The sequence below is a fragment of the Castor canadensis genome, chromosome 10 (genome assembly GCF_047511655.1).
Source record: "Castor canadensis chromosome 10, mCasCan1.hap1v2, whole genome shotgun sequence".
Taxonomy (NCBI): Eukaryota; Metazoa; Chordata; class Mammalia; order Rodentia; family Castoridae; genus Castor; species Castor canadensis.
The window spans coordinates 65,061,345-65,081,592 of record NC_133395.1 but is presented as its reverse complement, the minus strand read 5'-3'; the positions used below and the strand labels follow the sequence as shown (position 1 = coordinate 65,081,592).

The window sequence follows — 20,248 nt, the reverse complement described above, 5'->3', positions numbered from 1 at the left end:
CCGCGTTCCTGAGCCACGGGGGCGAGGCTGAGCTCACGGGAGGGCGGGGCGGAGGAGAGGGGTGGGCGGGGCTTGCGGGAGAGCGGGGCGGGGTTTGCGGGGGGCGGGGCTTGCGGGGGCGGGGCGGAGGGCTGGCTGTGGCCCAAGCCAGTGTTAAGCAGCGGCCGGGGCCGCCCAGTGGGATTGCAGAGCAGGCAGCGGAGCGGGAGCCGGACGCGGCCACACCAGCTCGTCGGTGAGCACAGCCAGCGCGGCCCCGCGGCCTCGGGGAGCCCGCCGGAGGAGGGAGCGGGGCGCCAGGCGTGGAGCGGGCCTTGGCGCGGGGCAGCGTGACCTTCCCGGGAGGCCAGGGAAGTGGCCGGTACACGTGCAACGGGACCCGCGCAATGCCACGGTGGCTGGCCGGGGCTGGCGGAGCCTCCCGTGCTGCTCGGCCTCCTTCCCGCAGGTCCCGCCTGCTGGAAAACCTTGTCCCCCTTTGCCCCCGAGTCGTGTCACCTGGTTTCCCGCCTCCGCGCTGCCTGCGCCTGCGTCGGGGAGCGGGGAGGGACGTGCCTGTGAATGGGAGGCCCTCAGGCTACCGGGTGGGCTGCGAGCAGGGTCAGCGGGCGGACAGCTTGGACAGAGAGAGTTGGCCTGGTCCCCTGCGCTGCTCGCCAGGCCTGGAGGAGGACTCGCCCTGCCGGGCTCCTCGGCTGCAGAACTGGTTTGCATCGCAGAGCCCTGCGCCCGCCTTAGAGGCTCCGATGGCTGGGGACCAGCGGCCTTCTGCCGCCCAGCTTCTGCGTGGAGCTGGCATCTTCCTGCCCTGGTGGGAAATGCGGCCTTCTGCGAGTCTCCCACCCGAAAAATTAACTTCCCCAAGGAAGAAGTGGGATTGGCACTGTTGTTTCTGTCTGCTTGGACCCCAATGTAGTTTGACAGGGACTATGGGATGCTGAGGGGATTCAGCTTTTCTATTCCAAGTTGCCGCAAGTTCCTAAATTTGTGCTGACTTGTCTCTTGTGCGACTTCTCCAAGCCATAGCCATGCTATGGGTTCACCTGTTAGTACCTATCACAGTTTTCTATAGCTCTACAAGTTATTTGTCGGATTTAATGCATTTAAATTTGGTATATGTAAAGGGTTGAATTTGCACCGATGAAGTAGTATAATCTGACGTGCTTTTCTTTCGTTCCAAATTAAATGTGTCCACATCAAAAGCAATCGACTCAGAGGCTTATCTGAGGGGCCACCTTAATATGTCACATCCGTGTATCTCTTCCCCGCCTCCCTCCTGGCAAAATGCAGGGTTGGGTGTATGGGTGTATCAGGTTTGTATTGGGCAGGTTGAAATACCCTGGAATTAGGTATGGGTTTGTACACAGATGTGAAAATGGACTTTTTAAAATTGAATCATTGAATCATCTCTGCTACTGATTAGTTTCATTCCCTTGGAGAAGACTTTGTCTCCTTCTGGCCTTAGTTTTTCTTCTGGAAAAGGAGGAGAATGATAGGACCCTAACAGCTACCTCTTACCAACCTAGTAGTTAACTCTCTCTCCAGGTCTGTCAGTACTATGGAATCATTGTCTTGTCCTTGGAACTTAGGTTTTTTTTGTTTATTTGTTTGTTTATTAACTAGTGTTGCTGGTCTAAAGTTTTTTTTTTTTTTTTTTTTGGGTAAAGAGTCTTGGAGTTTGTGTATCAGCAAACTTCTTCAAGTGATTTAAAAGACTCTCATTGGCTGCCATTGTTTCCTGCTGATGATGGTATTTGAAAGGACCTTGGCCTCAAGTCCATTGCACCATTCTCCTCAGTGTGATAAGGAATGAAAAGTGTCCCTTTTTATTCATGACTAAGTGATTCCATAGTTTGAAAACTATACAGAATTGGTATTTTAATCTTATATGTTAAGGAGCCCCCTTTTTGTAGATAGTATTTATGAAGGTGGAGTTTTCCCAAGCTCCCTAGGCTCCAACCCAAATAAACTGAATTAAGATTTCCTGGAGAGAGAACTGGTAATTTGAATAGTTAAAATGTGCCCCCAGGTGATCTGATCAAGCAAATTTGGGACTCAGTGGTACAGGTGTTGTGCCTCAAAGTGTGGATGGTAGGCCTGCATTGTTAGCCTCACCGGTTTGCTTAAATCTTTAGCATTTCTGGTCCCCCTGCAGCCTGTTGAATCAGAATCCACACTGCAACAATCCCACAGGTGAATCTACACATTTACTGTTGAGAAATGCTGAAGTGGATGATGGTGACAAGAGCAGGATTGGCGCTCCATGCTGGGGCTTGTTCTGAGGATGGGTGATGCTTCGGTCCCACGTGCTTTTTTTTTTTTTTTTTGTAAATTTTGCCTTTATGTTATATTTCTATAATTCACCTTGTGCAGATGAGGACCTCCCAGTTGTGTCCAGGTGTGGGTGACTGCAGGGCTCCTGACATCTGCCACATGTGTCTTTCCAGGCCTCTTGGGCTCATGGCACAGATTGCTCTCCAAACTTAGCACTAAGCCAGGGCAGCAGGTGTGAGAATGAGGGCTGTAGGGGTTGAGCTAACTGTGGGCCCTTGCCTCGTCCTAGGGATATGTGGTGCCTGTCATAGGCTGGTGGAGAGTTGCCTTCCGAGGAACCCAGCTGCATAATGAAGTCCAATCCTGCCATCCAAGCTGCCATCGACCTCACGGCAGGGGCCGCAGGTAATCCCAGAGCAGACTCTGTCCTCTGTATTTTTGTAAGTAGCTTCTCAGCGAGATTGAGTGAAAGTGGTTTGAAAATAATCCTTTTGTCTCCCTAGAAGTAATGTGCTGTAGCCTTGGAATGAATCCATTTAATGGAGGTGTGATATTGTGCAGAGCAAGGCAGAAGGTAGAGTAGTATCTGTTGGACTAAAACTTTGAGTCAGGGTGAAGGGTAGGAATGTCCCCAATACTGCCAGAAAACAGCTCAGAGATGAAGTCACATGTTCATTGTCTCATGGCTAGGGTATGGAGGTGACATTGGACTTCTGCCCCAAGCTTGGCAATCTTCAGATTCTTTGTAGTACAAAAATACCATGCCACCTCTCCAGAAGCACCAAGTACTGTTCCTATTGGTATTGGGAAAGGAAGGAGAGTCCCCTATTAAAATGAGACTGACATTTCACTGTGCCTTAAAAGAGGTCCTAGGATTTGGTGGAAACTAGCAGCTAAAACTGATGCTTGGGGCCTGAGCCCAAGGGCAGACTGGAGCCAGCACTATTGACATCAGGCCACTCAGTAGAAAGATCACCTTTAAGATGCAGGCATAGTGGAAGCTCAGCCTGAGGCAATGATGAGACTGGGCACCCATGCTGATTGCTTGGTTTTCCAGAGTCCCTGTGCTACCTGAGGGCCAGAGGAGTGCAGCTTTGCTCATGTTTCCTCAGCAGACCCCTGCTCTACCTTGGCCTCCCACACTGACTGTCATAATGGCTGCAGTTACTGGGCTGTGGAAGCCAGAGGAGTGTGTTGCTCAATGAGCTCTTATCCAGTGGGACCTCCTGGGTCAACAGATCAAGTGTAGTTGGGGGGAGAAGGCGGGTACGCACCACCTCACACTGTCCTTTGCCCAACTGTAAAAAAAAAAAAAAAAAAAACCAATCCTTGTTCAGAGAAGAACAAAGTTTTTCCCATCAATCAAAGGTCTGTCAAAATAGTTAATGAGGAAGGCTGGAGACAGCATTTGTAGACACTGATAAGGATCCCTGGGCAAGGACACCTCTCCAGGTTAGAGACCACAAGGAGTGTTCCAGCCCAATGAGCAGGTCTAACAGCTGGCTGGAGGACAGCTGGCTGGATTGTTCTCCGGCAAGCTCTTGCCCACCGCATGCCTGTGGAGCACTACCCTCGCACTCTGTGGAAGGGAGCTTCAGCTCCCCAGGCCTCTAGGCACCTTTTTCCCCACCTCCCCATGCCACGCTGTGGAGGATGCTGACTGAGAATGGCACTGCTCCGCTGGCCTCTTGTCCCCTGTTAGCATCATGCAAATGCTTTGGGCACAGCTCTTGTCTCTCAGTAGGAGGGCATGTAACCACACCAGAGATTCTCAGCTTTGGACACTTTGTATCCTTTAGTCTTACCAGAGAGCTGAGATCTATTTTTATTAAAAAGCTTACCTTTCCTGTTTTTTGTGCATTCAGGTATTTGTCAGTTTTTAATGTAAATTGCAACAGTGTTGTTGAGAGCCTGGCATAGAGGACATTTGCTAGTGGGCGTGTTTAACAATGATAAAAACATATTTAGGGCCCTTCTACATATTGACACTTAGTGTCCCTGCTGATGGCAGGGAGTTTCTCCCTGTGCTTAGCAACACAGGGCTGCCTCTCTGATGCAGAGCTGCTGGGGTCCACAACTGCCTAGGACAGCAAACTCCTTGGCAGATGCAGGGGCTCTGCAAGTGGGGGGGCTGGGCAGAGGAGGTGCCCACCAGTGACACAAGAACCTCCATTCTACTGGGAGGCACCTGGTATGCAGATGGAAAGCAGAGTGGGGCTTAGATGGACCTTCAGGGACTGTTCACTTTGATGCTCACTATTCATATAGGAAGAGTCCAAGAGAGGGAGTGTGGACTGGTTCAGGGTTACTCAGTTGGGTGGTGTGCACAGTTCAGAACCTTGGTTTCCTTGTTCCTCATACCATTCTGTTGTTGTTGTCTTTGTTTTACTGCTGCCTAACGTGGCAGCAGCCTTCCCAGCGGTGAGGGATAGTTTGGTGCCTTTGCTATCCTGAGTCTGGGATTTGAGAGTTTTCTGCTAGAAGCAGAAGACCCCTAGCACCTCACGGTCACAGCTCACCCATAGAAGGGATTCACCTGTAAGTGCAGAGCCAGCTGTGGTCCAAGGGGGTCATGAGTGCAGCATAAATGTGGTATTCTTTGTGTGTCTCCTTTTTTCTTAAAAAAAAAAAAAAGCTTTTCCCACTCAACAGGTTTTCCATCCAGCTCATCTCTTTTAAAGTGCCAAAAAGTTATCATTGTCCCTGTCTACACTCGCTATAGAAGTTCCAGGAAAGGATCTGGAGCCCTGGGCAGACAGGCGTTAAAGATAATTGGATAGTTATTGAACTGAGGCCATGAGGATTCAGAAAATTAAATGACTTTAAGGGGAAGCCTGGGCAGTAGTTTGAGTCAGTAGTTTAACTGGGATGATAGGCGTGTACTACCATCCCTGGCTCTAAAAATCCTATAAAATTATATTCTGCTAATTCAGATAATTTTGTAAGGCAAAATGGAAGTGTGCCATGTTTCCCCCAGAAACAGCAAATGGTAGTGAGGGAATCACATAGATGATACTTTTAGTTGTTTTAAGAGGAGACCAAGCAGTTCTCAGACTCTTCAGAAATGTTAGTTTACCTGCCAATAAACGAGTCTTCCTCAGTGGCATTCTCCCATCTCTACAATTTAGGTGGAGTAACCTTGTATAATGACAAAGCTGTGAAATTGCATTTCTTAATTCCAGGCCTCACTTTACCACATGAGCCAAGTCTCTAGCCCCTTTTTACTTTTTGTTTTTCAGATAGAATCTTATGCTTTTTGCCTACTACCAAACCTCAGACAGTAGTTCTCCTACCTATGCCTCCTGCATATTTGGGATTATAGGCATGAACCACTATGCCTGACTTGTTTGTTGAGGTGGGATTTCACTAACTTTGCTGAGGCTGGCCTTTAACCTCAGACTTCCAGAGCTCTGCCTCCTGAGTAGTTGGGATTACAAGTGTGAGCCACTGCACCTGGCCTTGGCCTTCTCTCCAATTTTCATAAAGCTTTCGTAGCCTCACCATGTGGCAGATGTTGGAGATCTGCCTAGTGAAGGGGTGGTGAACATTGACCAGTGACAGTTCCTAAGATGCCCCCAGTCTAAGGTCTGGAGATCTTACAGGGTGGTTTTGGTTCATTCCTTTCCTTCTGTTCAGAATTCTTACCGAAGCAATCTAATGCAATTTAGACTTGGTGCCTTTGCTATTCTTAAAGTGTAAAACCAGATACACACGGGGACTTAGGCTAAGCACAGGTAAACTTCAGTCCATGTGTCTCAGCAAAGGCAAATTTCAGTAAATGTGAATCATAATTGCTAGAGTCATCATTGTGGATGAGGTTTTCCATGGGAGGGTTGGATGCTCTGTTCTTTGGGGACTAATTAGCCAGGCTTCTTTTTTTCTTTGGTGCCTAGCATGCTGTTATCATTAACATACTTCCAGGCATTAGGTGAAGAGGCATGGTTACCTCCTCCCAGGTTCTCCCTTCTCTCTGTGGCTCCTGTCTCCTACACAAAGTACCTGCTCTGTAGTAACCACTGTGTGGCCACCATGTGCTAAGCCCTCTCCTCCATTTTTTATTTAGCCTTGCACTAAGCCTGTGAGGTGGGCATAGATGAGGAACAGAGGCTGAGGTGTGTCTCCTGTCCAGAATACCACAGCAAAGCCAGCCCAGCCCAGGTCCCTAAACACATGTCAACCCCCCCCCCCCACACACACGTCAACCCCCCCCCCCCCACACACAGCCTGGGACTTTGTGGTGTACACGTGTCTCCCTGGGAGCCTGAGCCCCTTAAGGTGGGCTTCACTGTAGTGACCCACTGAATGTTGTTTACTGGACTCAACTAGAAGGTTTTGGGGGGAAGAGGGAAGGAACTGAAATGGAGGTCAGCCACAGGGCAGGCCACCTGTCCCTCACATCCCTGGACAGCTGAACACATCGCAGACTCATGCTGCGTGTCCTGCTTCCAGGAGGCACAGCATGCGTACTGACCGGGCAGCCCTTCGACACAATGAAGGTGAAAATGCAGACGTTCCCCCATTTGTACCGAGGCTTCACCAACTGCTGCTTGAAGACCTACTCCCAGGTGGGCCTCCGGGGCTTTTACAAGGGCACCAGCCCAGCCCTGATCGCCAACATCGCTGAGAACTCTGTACTCTTCATGTGCTACGGCTTCTGCCAGCAGGTGGTGCGGAGACTGCTTGGATTGGACAAGGGGGCAAAGCTGAGGTGAGTTGGGACGCTGGCACTGTGTGCTTTTTAAAACTATTGCTGTTGCATGGCCTTGACTTCAGTAAGGTTTAGTGGAAAGAACATTTCCTTTTAGAAAATATCTACCTTCTTTTTGATTCTGATGCCACACACTGTCAGGGTACAAACCATGCGTGTGCATTTCATAAAGGATGACTGCCTGTAGCCCATCACTGGGAATGAAACACCCTGCATTTTGGTCTCTTCAGGAGGGTGCTTTTCACATGGGCTGAAGTGTCCATTTAAAACCATAGGTGCTGTTGGGGACCCAAGCTTTAGGTTCCCCTTCATCAACGGAAGTGTTGGCGGAAGTTGCCCAAGCTAAGTAGGTTTGAGGAGAAATGTGGAGCTTGAGGAAGGGTTTGAAATGTGTGAGAAGGCAGAGACAGAGGAACCCACTTTTTTTTTTTTTATTTGGATGGCACTGGGGTTTGAACTCAGGGCCCCACACTTGCTAGGGACACACTCTTATTGCTTGAGCCACTTCACCAGCCCATGACCCACCTTTCTTCGGCCAAGTCTTCCTCAGACATCTGACTTTGGCTCATATTTGGTCTTCTCCAGGATTTTTATCATACAGAGAATTAGGAAACCACTGGGATGTTCAGCCATCCTCGGAACGCGGATTTATTTGAAATGACTTAGAATGATTACATCTGCCTGCTTTCAAGAGACAGTTTTGCTGACTGTTTTAGTAGGAATTGGAACCACAATTCAACTGTACATCCCACGTGACTAAAGCCATTTCCATGGGAACGGAAGCGTTCTCTGGAAGTGTCTAGAGGACTTGGATGAGTCCCTCTTTAGGTAGGAATTCTGTTGTGATGGGTGGAACTTGTACTTTAAAGGTTTGGAACTAGATGAGATGGTCCAAAGAGACAGCGTAGGATAGAGAGGGCTGAGCTCTGATCCTCCAGCACAGAAAGGGCAGGAAGGAGAGATGAAGCAGAGAGCAAACGAGGAAAGCATGGCACACCACGGGGAAGGCTGGACAGAAGCAAAATGATTGATGACTTTAGCTTTCTCCCAGCTGAGGGAGAGATGTACTACTTGAGGAGACGTGGGTTTAGCTTTCCCTCAGCCTTCTTAGCAAAGGACACCATGGGAGAGAAGCCAGGGAAATAGAGGGTCTTGTGGAAGAACTGTGCAGTTCCTTTGGCTCAGCAGTGACTTTCACCTTCCCACAAGAGCAAAGCCATTAGAGATGTGGCTCTGTGTACCCTTCCCCACTTTGCCCCTTTCTTAGCTGTGAACAAAGTGAAGACGTATAAGCATAGTGTTTTTCTGGTAAAGGGTGAATCCATGCCATATGGCTACCATTCCCCACACTGTCCCCAGAAGCCCTGTTGACATCCCCAAGAAAGGGTTGGGAAATACTTCAGTGCATCTCTCGTGTGGGCTCTGGGTAGAACACATGGCATTTAGTTTAAGGATCCTTAGACGTTCCTCAGTGAAGAGACGACCTGTTTAATGTGGTCTAATGCAACACTAGAGTCTCCTGATGTTGGGTCTTTTTTGTTCCACTCTGTTACTTATTGAGGAAATGCTGCCTGGATTCTTGACCAAGCTATGACACATGTGTTCATGTGTCCTTCACCATGATCCAAAGCAGATGCTGTCATCTGTCTTACAGATGGGGAAAGTGAGGTGCAGATGTTCACCGCTCCCAATCGCCAGACCAAGGACTCAGCCCTTGTGTTCTAAGCCCCTCCCCGCCAGTCTCATGTTGGACCAGTCGAGGTCTGAAATAACTTCATGGAGGGGGGTGACATATTTCAAGAGCAGTGAAAGGAAAGAACTGCTTGTGAGAGCCTGCTGTGAAGTTCTGCAATCATATTGTAAATATTTGTCTGTTCCAGGTTTGAACATGACCCAGAGTCAGCTTTGACCTCTGGCCAGGCAGGCTCTTGCACAGTGGGAGTATTCAGGTGCTTTTTGTTGAACAGATGACAAACAGTTGATTCTTCAAAACCCCTATCCTACACCTATTGCCCTTTCAATTCCAGTTCTACACGCTTATACCAGACGCAGGACCTGGGGCCAGTTGCCTCATTTTTACACTGGTAGATGATGGTATTTATTAGAAAGCCAAAGTCCACAGCCAATCTCATTTGGCCTGTCCTTGCACTCTAAGGTGCTTTGTGCTCGATAAGACATCTGGGCCATCACTGCGTCTGAGGCTGAACTGACTGCCACATTTATTGACTGCTACCTTTGTTCCAGCAAAGTTGGGTAATGACGCCAACTGACGGTTGCCTGTCAGCAGGTTGATAGAGAGTCCCTGAGGGACGCCAAGTACGGATCTGCAGTTTGGCTGAAAGACAGCAAAAACCATTGAAAGCTTTGGTTTTCAACAAACGAGCCAAGGAGTGTTGTGAGGAGCAAAGAGTGACCTGAACATACCTGACAGTTTCTACATACCAGAGGCTATGTGCAAGGACATTTGTGTCCCTGGCTGGCTCTCCTCCGTTCATGGGCCTGCAGTTAGTTCTGAGTTCAAAAGAAAGTCCATACTGCAAGGAGTGGCCTCCTGAAAGCAAACCCACTCCAGCCAGCTTTTCTGAGACCAGGTATGAGAGGCCAGCTCAGCACTTGACACCCCCTTGTGTGGAAGCTAGACCACAGGAAATTGGAAACCAGGGCCAAGGCAGGAGGTGCCCTTGGTTTTTATACTAACGTTTACACCGGCGAAACTTTAGCCTTGAATGTGGTAGATCCACTGTGCTTTTGCTCACAGTCTGGAGAGAAATTATTAGGGGATCAGGGGCAGTCAGGAGAGGGGACTCCCCTCAGGCACTTTTGGAAATCTGTGAGGGCTTCCAAAACTAAATGGGTGAGTTGGGGGACTAATTCAGTCTTTCCTGCCCAGTGAAGGATTGTGCCACCCAAACATTTTCTTGGGGGCTGCAAGAGGTCTCTTCTGACCCCTCTCCTCCCCAAACTCTGAGGAGTCTTCCTGACTCCTGAGAAAAGTTGCTCATACTTTCCCCCTCTTTTTGGGTTCTAGTTTCCCAACCCTGTGGTGACTGTGGCTGGTGGGACTGGGCCTATATAAGAGGAGAGGAATGCTTCTATCTTTGTACCTGTATGCATTCATCCCCTGTCTAGTTTGGATTTCCAGCTTAGCCTTTCCACCTAAAACTACTGGCTATGCAGGCTTGTACTGATTTCACTCACCTCTGGGTCCCATTGCCTGCTCCTCCTTCCTTCTGTGTTGCTGAGGCTGAAGAGGTGTTTTAATCCATTTTCTGTTGCTATACCTGAGGCTGAGTGAGGTATAAAAAAAGAGGTTTATTTAGCTCATGGTTCTGCAGGGTCAGGATCATGACACAGTCATCTCTTCAGCTCTGGTGGGCTCCTCTGGCTACATCACAACATGGTGGATGACATGGTGTGTGTGAGAGGGAGAGATCACATGCCAGGCAGGAAGCCAGAGAGATTTAGAGGTGAGGTGTCTTCTGTTTATAACATTCTGTCCTTGTGAGAACAAACTAGAGCCCTGTGAGAACATTAATCCCTTTTGAGGGTAGCAGTGCCCCTGGCGACCCAACCCCCTTCTACTAACCCCCACCTCTGTAACTACCTCCACACTATCACAGTGGGGACCATGCTCCAGCACACAAACTTTGGGGGGACCACACAAGCCATATCAAACCACAGCAGGAGGTCATCAGCCAAATTGGGAAATCTTTTTGCCATGTAGGAACTTTTGGTTAAAAATTTATTCTGGGTTTTCATCTGTGGTACTTATTTTGGGCAGGAAGAAATGCCTCAGACTCTAACTTTATTTAAAGTTAGTAGAAAATACACTGAAAATGCATGTTTTGGGCGATGGGAACTGTGGGTAATTTTTTCCCCCTCTCCTTTGTGTTTTTTGGGTTTTTTTCTTTATATGTCACCATGTGTTCTAGCTTGGGGTACTATAACAAAATACCATAGACTGGGAAGTATAAATAACAAACATTGCTCATAATTCTGGAGACTGGAAAGTCCAAGATCAAGGTGATGGCAGATTTGGTCCTTTCTTGCTGTATCCTCACTGGTCCTCTCTGGTCCCCTTTTATAAGGACACTAATCTTACTGTCATCACCTCGTCTATGCATAATTGATGCTGAAAGATACCTTGTCCAACTGCCATAACATTGGGGGTTAGGCCTCCAACATACGAGTTTGGGTGGGGACATGAGCATTCAGTCCGTAGCACTATGTCTAAAGACAGCACAGGGCTGGGGTGTGGCTCAGTGGTAGAGCACTTGCTCAGCAGGCATGAGGCCCTGGGTTCCAGAGCTAGAACACCACCAACAAAACCCAACAATTAAGAAAAAAATCCAACGTGGATGTTGCAGTTGGACAGACCTGGATTTGATTGCTAGCACTGCTGTGTGAATTTGGGCATGTTGTGTGTCATCTCTAAGTATCATTTCCCCATATTGGATCTGGGGTATTGCTGTTGCCTCACAGGGTCATGGGATCCTTAGATGTGACAACTCATGCAAGTTCCCTGCTCTTATCCTACACTCCCTTCTGGCGAGGTGAGACCTGGAGGAGTGAGGAAGCTGATGGTAAGTGGTCATCTCTGTTTTTAGTGATCTGCAGAATGCAGCTGCTGGGTCCTTCGCCTCTGCCTTTGCCGCGCTGGTGCTCTGCCCCACCGAGCTCGTGAAGTGCAGGCTCCAGACCATGTATGAAATGGAGACATCGGGAAGGATAGCCAAAAGCCAGAAGTAAGCACCATTTGGTCATTTTCAGCTACCCACGTGCTCCCTACATGAATGGGGTTTGTAACAGTGCCCTGTTTTCTGCATCCTTCAATTCATTCCAGCCGACTCAAATCTGTTATTCATTGCTTGGAAGTCCAAAAGTGTAAGCCTTGAAAACATTTTATTATTGAATTATAGCATCAGTGTTGTGAATACACCCACATTTCGTAAGTGTGCAGTTATGTAAACAGAAGTGAAGTCATGAGTGCAATTAGTCCTGGATTAAGAAATAGAAACTTGACAGCACCAAGGAAGTTACCGTCACGTGCCTTGGAAGTTGTTTAAGGTAATTTAAAGATCATTATGATTATATGCAAAGGACTTATGTGGCAGCTTGGGCTGAGACCTGGATTGGATGGCAGGCCAACTGTGTTGGCACCTGGGATCACATTTGTATGTGGAAGGAGCAGTGCTGCAGTAAGGGCTTGATGGAGCCTTCCAAAGCTCTCAGAAGGAAAGCCATTGGCTGAGGCCTTTGGCACCTTGGGGCTTGATCATCTCCCAGAGCTGAGTCCCCTGCTCTCTTGATGGCAAAGTGAGGAGAGGGATACACTGAGCTGGTATGAGTGCATGGTTTCCTTCCGTTCTCAGTGCACAGCATCCTGATGAGAGTGTGGGCCAAAGTGTCCCTGGCTGCTCTAGGAGCAGGACTCTAATCTCAGAAAGGAGTCCGCTGTGGTCCTGCCACTCCAGCAACTCAGTTCTGGGTGCTGTTCTTATCATGGAAGCTGTGGCTCAGCCCTCAGAATTCCTTTGTCTTGCCCTCAGGTAATATTTACTCCTTTGCTCATTTCCCTGTACTAACAAAACAAAACAGTGGGTAACCACCTGAGCAAATTCTCATAAAACACACCAGAAGGACTGAACCAAGAATCAAGGGAGACAAGCTGCTGGGCAGATAACAGCGCCATCTTTTTTTTGATGATTTCTTATTGTAATTCTAGGTTTCACCTATTTACTATTGAAAAAAATGGGTAGTAGCTCTTTTTATGTCTTTGATAATGTGACTTCTATAAATGTATGCATTCATTTTAAAATTTGCCAATAATAGATGATCCTGCTTCTCTAAGATTTTTCCTTCCCACAGGACACCTTTTATTCTTAGAACTCCTGGTTCCTCTATTTACAAAACCAGCTACTTCTTACTTGTGCAGCTGGTCTGTTAATTGGGTATGAATGCCCTTTTCCTTTCTTCTCGCCTTCTGCATCTCCTCCCAGTACAGTTTGGTCTGTTGTGAAGAGCATCCTTCGGAAGGATGGCCCCCTGGGCTTCTACCATGGACTCTCCAGCACTTTACTTCGAGAAGTACCAGGCTATTTCTTCTTCTTTGGTGGCTATGAACTGAGCCGGTCATTTTTTGCATCAGGGAGGTCAAAAGATGAACTAGGTAAATAAGTCTGGGTGGACAGCATTTGGGTCTGATGACATCCACTTTCTGGTGGCATGGTTCCTGTGTATTACCTGCTTAATGTGCCCCTTTGTGGGGGATCTACCTGGCACTAGGAAGTCTGGATGCCAGGAAGTAACATGGCAGCAGGAATTGCTAATGGTTTCCTCCCAAGGGAGAGTAATTTTCTCAGTATGGGTTGAAGCAGTAAATTGTAAACTTCTTTATTGGAATAACATTTATTATTCCTGGTCCATTTTAGGGGGAGATGAAATGCAGAGATTATTTTCCCCATTAGGAAATCATCTATACATCTTACTGGAAATAATTCTTGGTAGTGTTTTGAGAGCCATGTGGAAAAGCCTAGTTCTGATTTATTCTTTTGAACTGCTTGACACAGCTGTGTGCAATGCTTGGCTCACATGCATGAGTTAATTCCTCTTTAGCATCTCACTTCACTGTGTTGGATTTGTACTGTGGTTAGTCAAGCTCCCAGACTTAACTGATGTGTTTAATAAGCCAATTTTGATTTTTTTGTGGCAAAGGAAAAACTGGGGATGCTGAATATTAAAATACCATTGAAGAAAACATGGACTGCATTTCAGTGGCCTGTCTTCTCGTTCCCTATGCCCTGAAGCCCTCTGGTTCTAGGTGGGCCAGGCCCTCTGGAGGATAGGGCCAGAGATGAGGGCACAGCACCTTAGTGACCAGCTTAACACAACCCTTACTAGGGCTGCTTTTCCTGGTGAGGTCCAAAGCAGACCTGACTACCAAATGGAACCTTGGGTGGTTAGTTTCAACAGTTTTCTCAAAGAATTGAGCTCTCTAGCATTAGTGTTTTTCACCTACCCATAGGTAGGTGACCTCTGGAAATGTCACTTAAGATAAAATACCGGGTGGGAAGAGATTGATGGGGACAGATGGTGGGGGCGATCTAGCCAATGTACAATGTAAGCCTGTTCAGAATTGTGACAATGAATCCCCCCTGTACAACAAATATATCCTAATAAGAATTGTTAAAAAAGAAAGATAAAATACTGTTTGCTATTTTTCCTCTCTAGGCCCTGTTCCTTTGATGCTAAGTGGTGGAGTTGGTGGAATTTGCCTATGGCTGGCTGTATATCCAGTGGATTGTATCAAATCCAGGATCCAAGTTCTTTCCATGTCTGGCAAACAGGCAGGATTTGTTGGAACCTTTCTTAGTGTTGTGAAAACTGAAGGTGAGTCTGCTGAATGTAGTAGGTGTGTAGACAGTGGACTTGTCACTTCACCACTGGTCTTCTGGAGACTTGATCTGACTCTTCACCCATGAGCCAGCTACCTGGCAGGATCCTTTGTTCTAAATAGCCTAGAGGGAATTTTTAAGATGTGGACTTTGACTAAAGGGACAAATGCTTTGAAGTTAGCATCATCAGCTTTAGGTAGTATAGTACTGTCAGAATATGCTCTCCAACAGCACTACTAAGGGCATTAAAAGAATGCACAACATCCTTCATGGTAAGATTTCTGGAATTAGAAATGGACTGAACAACTTCTGAAGATGATTTGCTATCACCTTTCAGAGTTATGCAGGAGGATAAAGACTTTCTAAGTAGCATTTGTATAAAGCCAATTTATGCATCTGTAAGTACCTATTCTTCCAGCATCCACTGTACATCCTGAAACTTGGATTATGAACTATTTTAATTTTAAAAAAGAGAGCACAGTAACACAGAGACAAAGTTGTTTAATTCATATCCCAAGCAGAGCACATAAATTTTGTGTATTACTACTAGTAACCTCCTGTAAGTTTGCACAATGCTTTATAGTTTCAAAAGTATGTTTCTTTTCCTTAGCTAATTCTGTCTGCATAGCTGTGCTGGGTAGTGCTAATTCTAGAACCAGCTCTCTCACTTCAATGTTGTGTTCTTGCTGTTGCCTCTAGCACCACGGTTGCCTCTGGGTAGCCGTGTAAGGTCTCATTGTGTCCCATCCATGTTCTAGGAGTTGTCCAGGCATGGAATTAGCTTCTGTTACCTGAGCATCAGTCAGCTTTGCCAGGTGACCTGATACTTGTCTTGTTCCTATTCTATTTAGAAGAGGCTGGAAGTAAGTTCTTCCATCACTTGTTAAGATTTAGTGCTGTTGTCTGGATTTGTAAGTACAAATATTCCTATTCTGTGCATGGGTCTGCCCAAGGAAGAGATTGTCACAATCTGTGATTGCCCTTTTGTCTTCTAGGAATAACAGCCTTATATTCTGGACTAAAACCTACTATGATTCGAGCATTCCCTGCCAATGGGTCACTATTTTTGGCCTATGAATACAGCAGGAAGTTGATGATGAGTCAGTTGGAAGCTTACTGAAGTGTCGTGGTGGGTCTGGATCCAAGCCCAGGCATTTGAGGACTGTTCATCTCAGGGTTTCATGGACTACAAGAACAATGTGGAATTACTTGATTTCTTGGGAATTTCATCTTCTACCCCAAATCTTAAACTTTATGTGGAAGGACCTTCACTTTACATAATATCATTTCTGCCTAAAATTATATTCAGAGAGAGAAATCGCTGCTCTTGCTCTTGATAGACTGCATAAGGTAACTGGTTGGGACCCTAAGTTAAAAGGGCGAATACAGTTCTGTCAGGGCATGATTTCTGCACAATCTGTATGTAAACATGCAGTTTGGATAGTTATGTGTTGAGAGAAGCATGACTTAGTTCCATGTTTAGTGACAAATAGCAGAAAACCCAGGAGTGACCATTTTTCATTATAAATGTCGTGACTGCTTAACCTATTCTAGATGTAGGGTTCTCTTTAAAATCTGTTGAACCTGTGCATAAAGAGGTTAAAGTTTTTATGTGATTCTTAAACTAGAATATCTAGATTTTTAAAGAGAACATACCTGCATACTGGTGTGGTTTCTACTTTCTTGATGAAATTTCAGGTAGGCATTCTGGATTTTCCCAAGATGTTCTGCTCTTAAAATAGTGCCATTCATTTTCTAAGTGTGCTGTTATTCCACACTCTGACTGTATTGCTAGGTGTGATCCAGGAGATCAGGCCTTTGGCGGTACTGGGACTTGAACTCAGGGCCTCATTTTTAAGGCAAGCACTCTGCCATTTGAGCCACTCCACCAAGGGATCAAGTCTTTGGGAAGAAGCACAACCCTCATCCAACTTTCCCTTTTCTTTCCCAAAGAGCTTCCTCTGCGCTGGGCTGCAGATTGAGGAAGGGGCTAGAGATGAGCTGCGTGGCTGTGATTTGGTGAAGACCCATGTGGCTGATGGCAGCTCTTACTTAATTCCATCTCTTGGTCCTAGCAGGGGTAGGACGTCAGTTCTTTTGGCCCTTGGTCCAGAGATGTTGATCCGCTTTGGACCACTCATTGTCCTCTCTACCGTCATCCATTAGAAGCCCTTGCAGGGAACAGAAAGCCAAAGCCAAGAGAAGCTGTGGCTCCCTGTTTGGTAATGGAGTGCTAGAATTCATGGATGAAGCTCTCTTCTGAGTTCGAAAGAACTTAGTGCTTATACTTTGCAGTGTGTGGTGTCCAGGCTGACCTATCCTCAAGTTTACCGCAGGACCCATAACTCCTTGTCATACTTGTTCAGTGGTGGAGCCTTCTACATTTAGGGCTGGCAGTCAGTTCATGAATTTTAATGCCTGTAGATGGAGTATGACTTTATAAAGCACTGGAATGTATGAAAAGCAATTTCTTAAAACTAGGTTTAACATACATACCAACCCTCAAAAGCAAGCAAACCCCACAGTTCCTCTGATCCCCCTGGGTTTGGAGTGGGCAGTTCTTTGGTCATGTGGTGTAAGAGGATCATTCTTGTCACTACACAAGTAAGCCTCGGTGTTCTGTGCTGCTCCAAGACCTGCAGGGTGCGCTCAGTATAAGTGTTCTTACACAGCCTGTAAAGCTGGTGCAAGCAGGCGACCGTGTTCATGCGTCCATCCTCGCCTGGTGTATCTGTCCCTGTTGGCAGAATGTAAACACTGGGCGAAACCTTCAGTCTCCCTAAGCTTTCTGCTATTTCCAAGCCTCTGGCAATTCTTAGCCATAGTGCTGGGAGCATGAGGGTGGGTCAGGGAAGCAAGGTGCTGCCAAACCAGGCGGGCAGAGCTGTGACTTTGGGGAATGGGTTGATTCCTGTCATGGCTGATCTGCTTCGGTGCCATAGCTGGTCCTCCATTTGCTTTTTATTTATGAGAAAACCATTTTTCTACTTTAATTTTCTCCCCGTATTTCATGGTCATGAGTGGTGCTTCATCTGAGCAGGCCTGCTTTAAAATAAAAATAGAAATTGGTTCTGGCCTTTTGCAGGAAGGGACTTGCTGAGAGTCCATGTCCTGCTGCCCTGTGTCTGGGAGTTAAACCAACTTACCTGTTGGTAGATTTTTTTCACAGGCCATCCATTAAAGATTTAGCTAAATATTTTCAAATAGACTGAAGCAAATGAAAGTAAGGAATGGAAACTTAAGTCTGAATTTTTTTTCATTGTTTTCTTAATCTGTTCAATATTTGGATACAGTTTGTACCATTTCAGATCTGTACTCCAGACAAAAAATATAATTTGAAATATTTTGTTTATAGAAATTGAGTGCTCTATTGTCATTAAATTATTTACCTATTATGAGTCTATGATGAGTTTTAAGTATTTCACATCCATGCTAAGAACCAATAATCAGAAATGTTAGTTATGCTTAGTAATATCTCAAGGCGGTTTTATTGCAACAAGCATTTTTCATCAGTAAGATTCCTGCTGGAATGTGATTTCACTATAAACAAGTTGACAAAACACATGTTGGTTATACACCCTGAAGTTATGAAACTGCCCATCAGAATTACTCACTTTACCTCTCACTCTTTTTAAAAAATAGCTAAATTACTTGCTATTAAGTTTTGGATAATTCAATTTCAAGTTAGTAAGTTCTGTTTAAGAAAACAACTACCCTTTTGATATGATGTAAGTTTCTCAGTTCAAAGAATTATTCACTTTGGGTTCAAAGAAAGCAGTGTCTAAGTTTTCTTTCTGTGAGCAAAACCAAAATAGTGTGAGAAATCATCAGTGAGAAATTGAGTCTTGAAGGTTAGGATAGAGAAACCACAGCTTCATCCTTCTTAGTTCAAAAAGCAAGATTCTGGGCTGGTGGTGTGGCTCAAATGGTGGAGCATCTGCCTAGCAAGTACAAGGCACTGAGTTCAAACCCTGGTACCACCAAACAAATATTCTTAAAAGTCAGAGTTTCCACAAGAGACTGTGAATAGCCAAGGCAATACTTAGCAAAAAGAGCAATGCTGGTGGTATCACAATATCCAACTTCAAACTATACTACAGAGCCATAACAAAAACCAGCATGGTACTGGCACAAAAACAGACATGAAGACCAGTGGAACAGAATAGAGGACGTGGATATGAATCCACACAGATATGCCCACCTTATTTTTGACAAAGGTGCCAAAAACATATGATGGAGAATAGACAGCCTCTTCAACAAATGTTGCTGGGAAAAGTGATTATCTGCCTGCAGAAAACTGAAACTAGATTCATGCCTATCACCCTGTACTAGTATCAACTCAAAGTGGGTTAAGGACCTTAATATCAGACCCAAAATTCTGAAGTTAGTACAGGAAAGAGCAGGGAATACTCTGGAAGCAACAGGTATAGGCAAAGACTTCCTTAGTAGAACTCCAGCAACTCAGCAACTAATAACCAGAATATACAGGGAGCTCAAAAAACTAAGCTCCCCCCAAATCAATGAACCAATAAGAAGTGGGCAACTGCACTAAACAGAACTTTTTCAAAAGAAGAAATTCAAATGGCCAAAAACCACAAAAAATGCTCACCATTCCTGGCAATAAAGGAAATGCAACTCAAAACCACACTAAGATTCCACCTCACCCCTGTTAGAATAGCCATCATCAGCAACACCACCACCAACAGGTGTTGGCAAGGATGCAGGGAAAAAGGAACCCTCTTACACTGCTGGTAGGAATGTAAACTAGTACAACCACTCTGGAAAACAATATGGAGGCTTCTTTAAAAACTAAACATAGATCTGCCATATGATCCAGCGATCCCACTCTTGGAGATATACCCTAAGGAATGCAACTCAGATTACTCCAAAGGCACTTGCACACCCATGTTTATTGCAGCACTATTCACAATAGCCAAGCTAAGGAAACAACCAAGATGCCCCACTACTGATGAATGGATTAAGAAAATGTATTTATACATAGTGGAATTTTATTTAGCTACAAAGAATGAAATTTTGTCATTCACAAGTAAATGGATGGAACTGGAGAACATCATCTTCAGCAAGGTTAGCCAGGCTCAGAAGGCCAAAAATCGCATGTCCTCCCTCATATGTGGATTATAGACCCAAAACAAATGCAGTAATATTATTGGACATGGACACACTAAGGGGAGAATGTGCACAGGAGGAATAGGGAAAGGGAAGGAAACCTAAAACTTGAATGTGGTTGAAGTGCTCACTGTAGAGGAGCAAATAAAGTAATCTTAAACTGGCAGAGGCCACTATGGGAAGGTGACCAGGAAGTAGTGAAGAGGTCTGGCAGAGATGAACCAGTATGGGCTGCAATACACATGTGCATGGAAGCAATGCTAGGAATCTCTCTAAATAACTATGTTAAGCTAGCAAAAATGCTATGTCTTTATTATCTCTTATGTTTTGTCCTCAACAAAACTGGAAAAGAGGGCAGAACAGGTTCTGCCTGGAAGTGGAGTAGGATGGAGGGTGGGGCAGGGGAAGAAATGGCCCAAACAATGTATACACATATGAATAAATGTATAAACAATAACAAAAAAAGTTGGAGTTTCCTTTCCTCCTTGATGCCAGTTTTGAAAAAGAGTTCACTGAACCAGCTGTTTTTCCATGGGCCACCTAAGCCTGCCATCATTGTCTGATCATTGCCATTTTTACAGCATATTCACTGTTGTTACAATAGTGTACCACCTATTGTACCACAGTGTATGTTTCTGTAACTGGAAGGAATTTGAAAGCATGCTGATCTTTTTTTTTTTTTTCCTCCATGAGGAGCCAGATTAGGGACAGGAAAGAAAATGCCTTTAGCTGGGCTGCTGCACTG

General features: G+C 45.8%; 1 protein-coding gene across 3 annotated transcripts; it reads left to right on the top strand.

The window, feature by feature from the left end:
• The first annotated feature begins 117 nt into the window (after positions 1-117).
• Slc25a15 (solute carrier family 25 member 15) lies at positions 118-17,777 on the top strand. 3 transcript variants are annotated; one of them, XM_020174623.2, is made up of 7 exons: positions 118-235; positions 2,564-2,679; positions 6,724-6,982; positions 11,590-11,727; positions 12,982-13,151; positions 14,213-14,371; positions 15,372-17,777. In XM_020174623.2, exons 2-7 carry the CDS (start codon positions 2,625-2,627, stop codon positions 15,494-15,496), a joined length of 906 nt encoding a protein of 301 aa, XP_020030212.1. In that variant the 5' UTR covers positions 118-235; positions 2,564-2,624; the 3' UTR covers positions 15,497-17,777. The 3 variants fall into 3 exon arrangements, with proteins under 3 accessions (XP_020030212.1, XP_073899593.1, XP_020030213.1); XM_074043492.1 differs by lacking the exon at positions 118-235 and adding an exon at positions 683-811; XM_020174624.2 differs by lacking the exon at positions 118-235 and having other exon boundaries at positions 820-2,679.
• Positions 17,778-20,248: the final 2,471 nt, after the last annotated feature.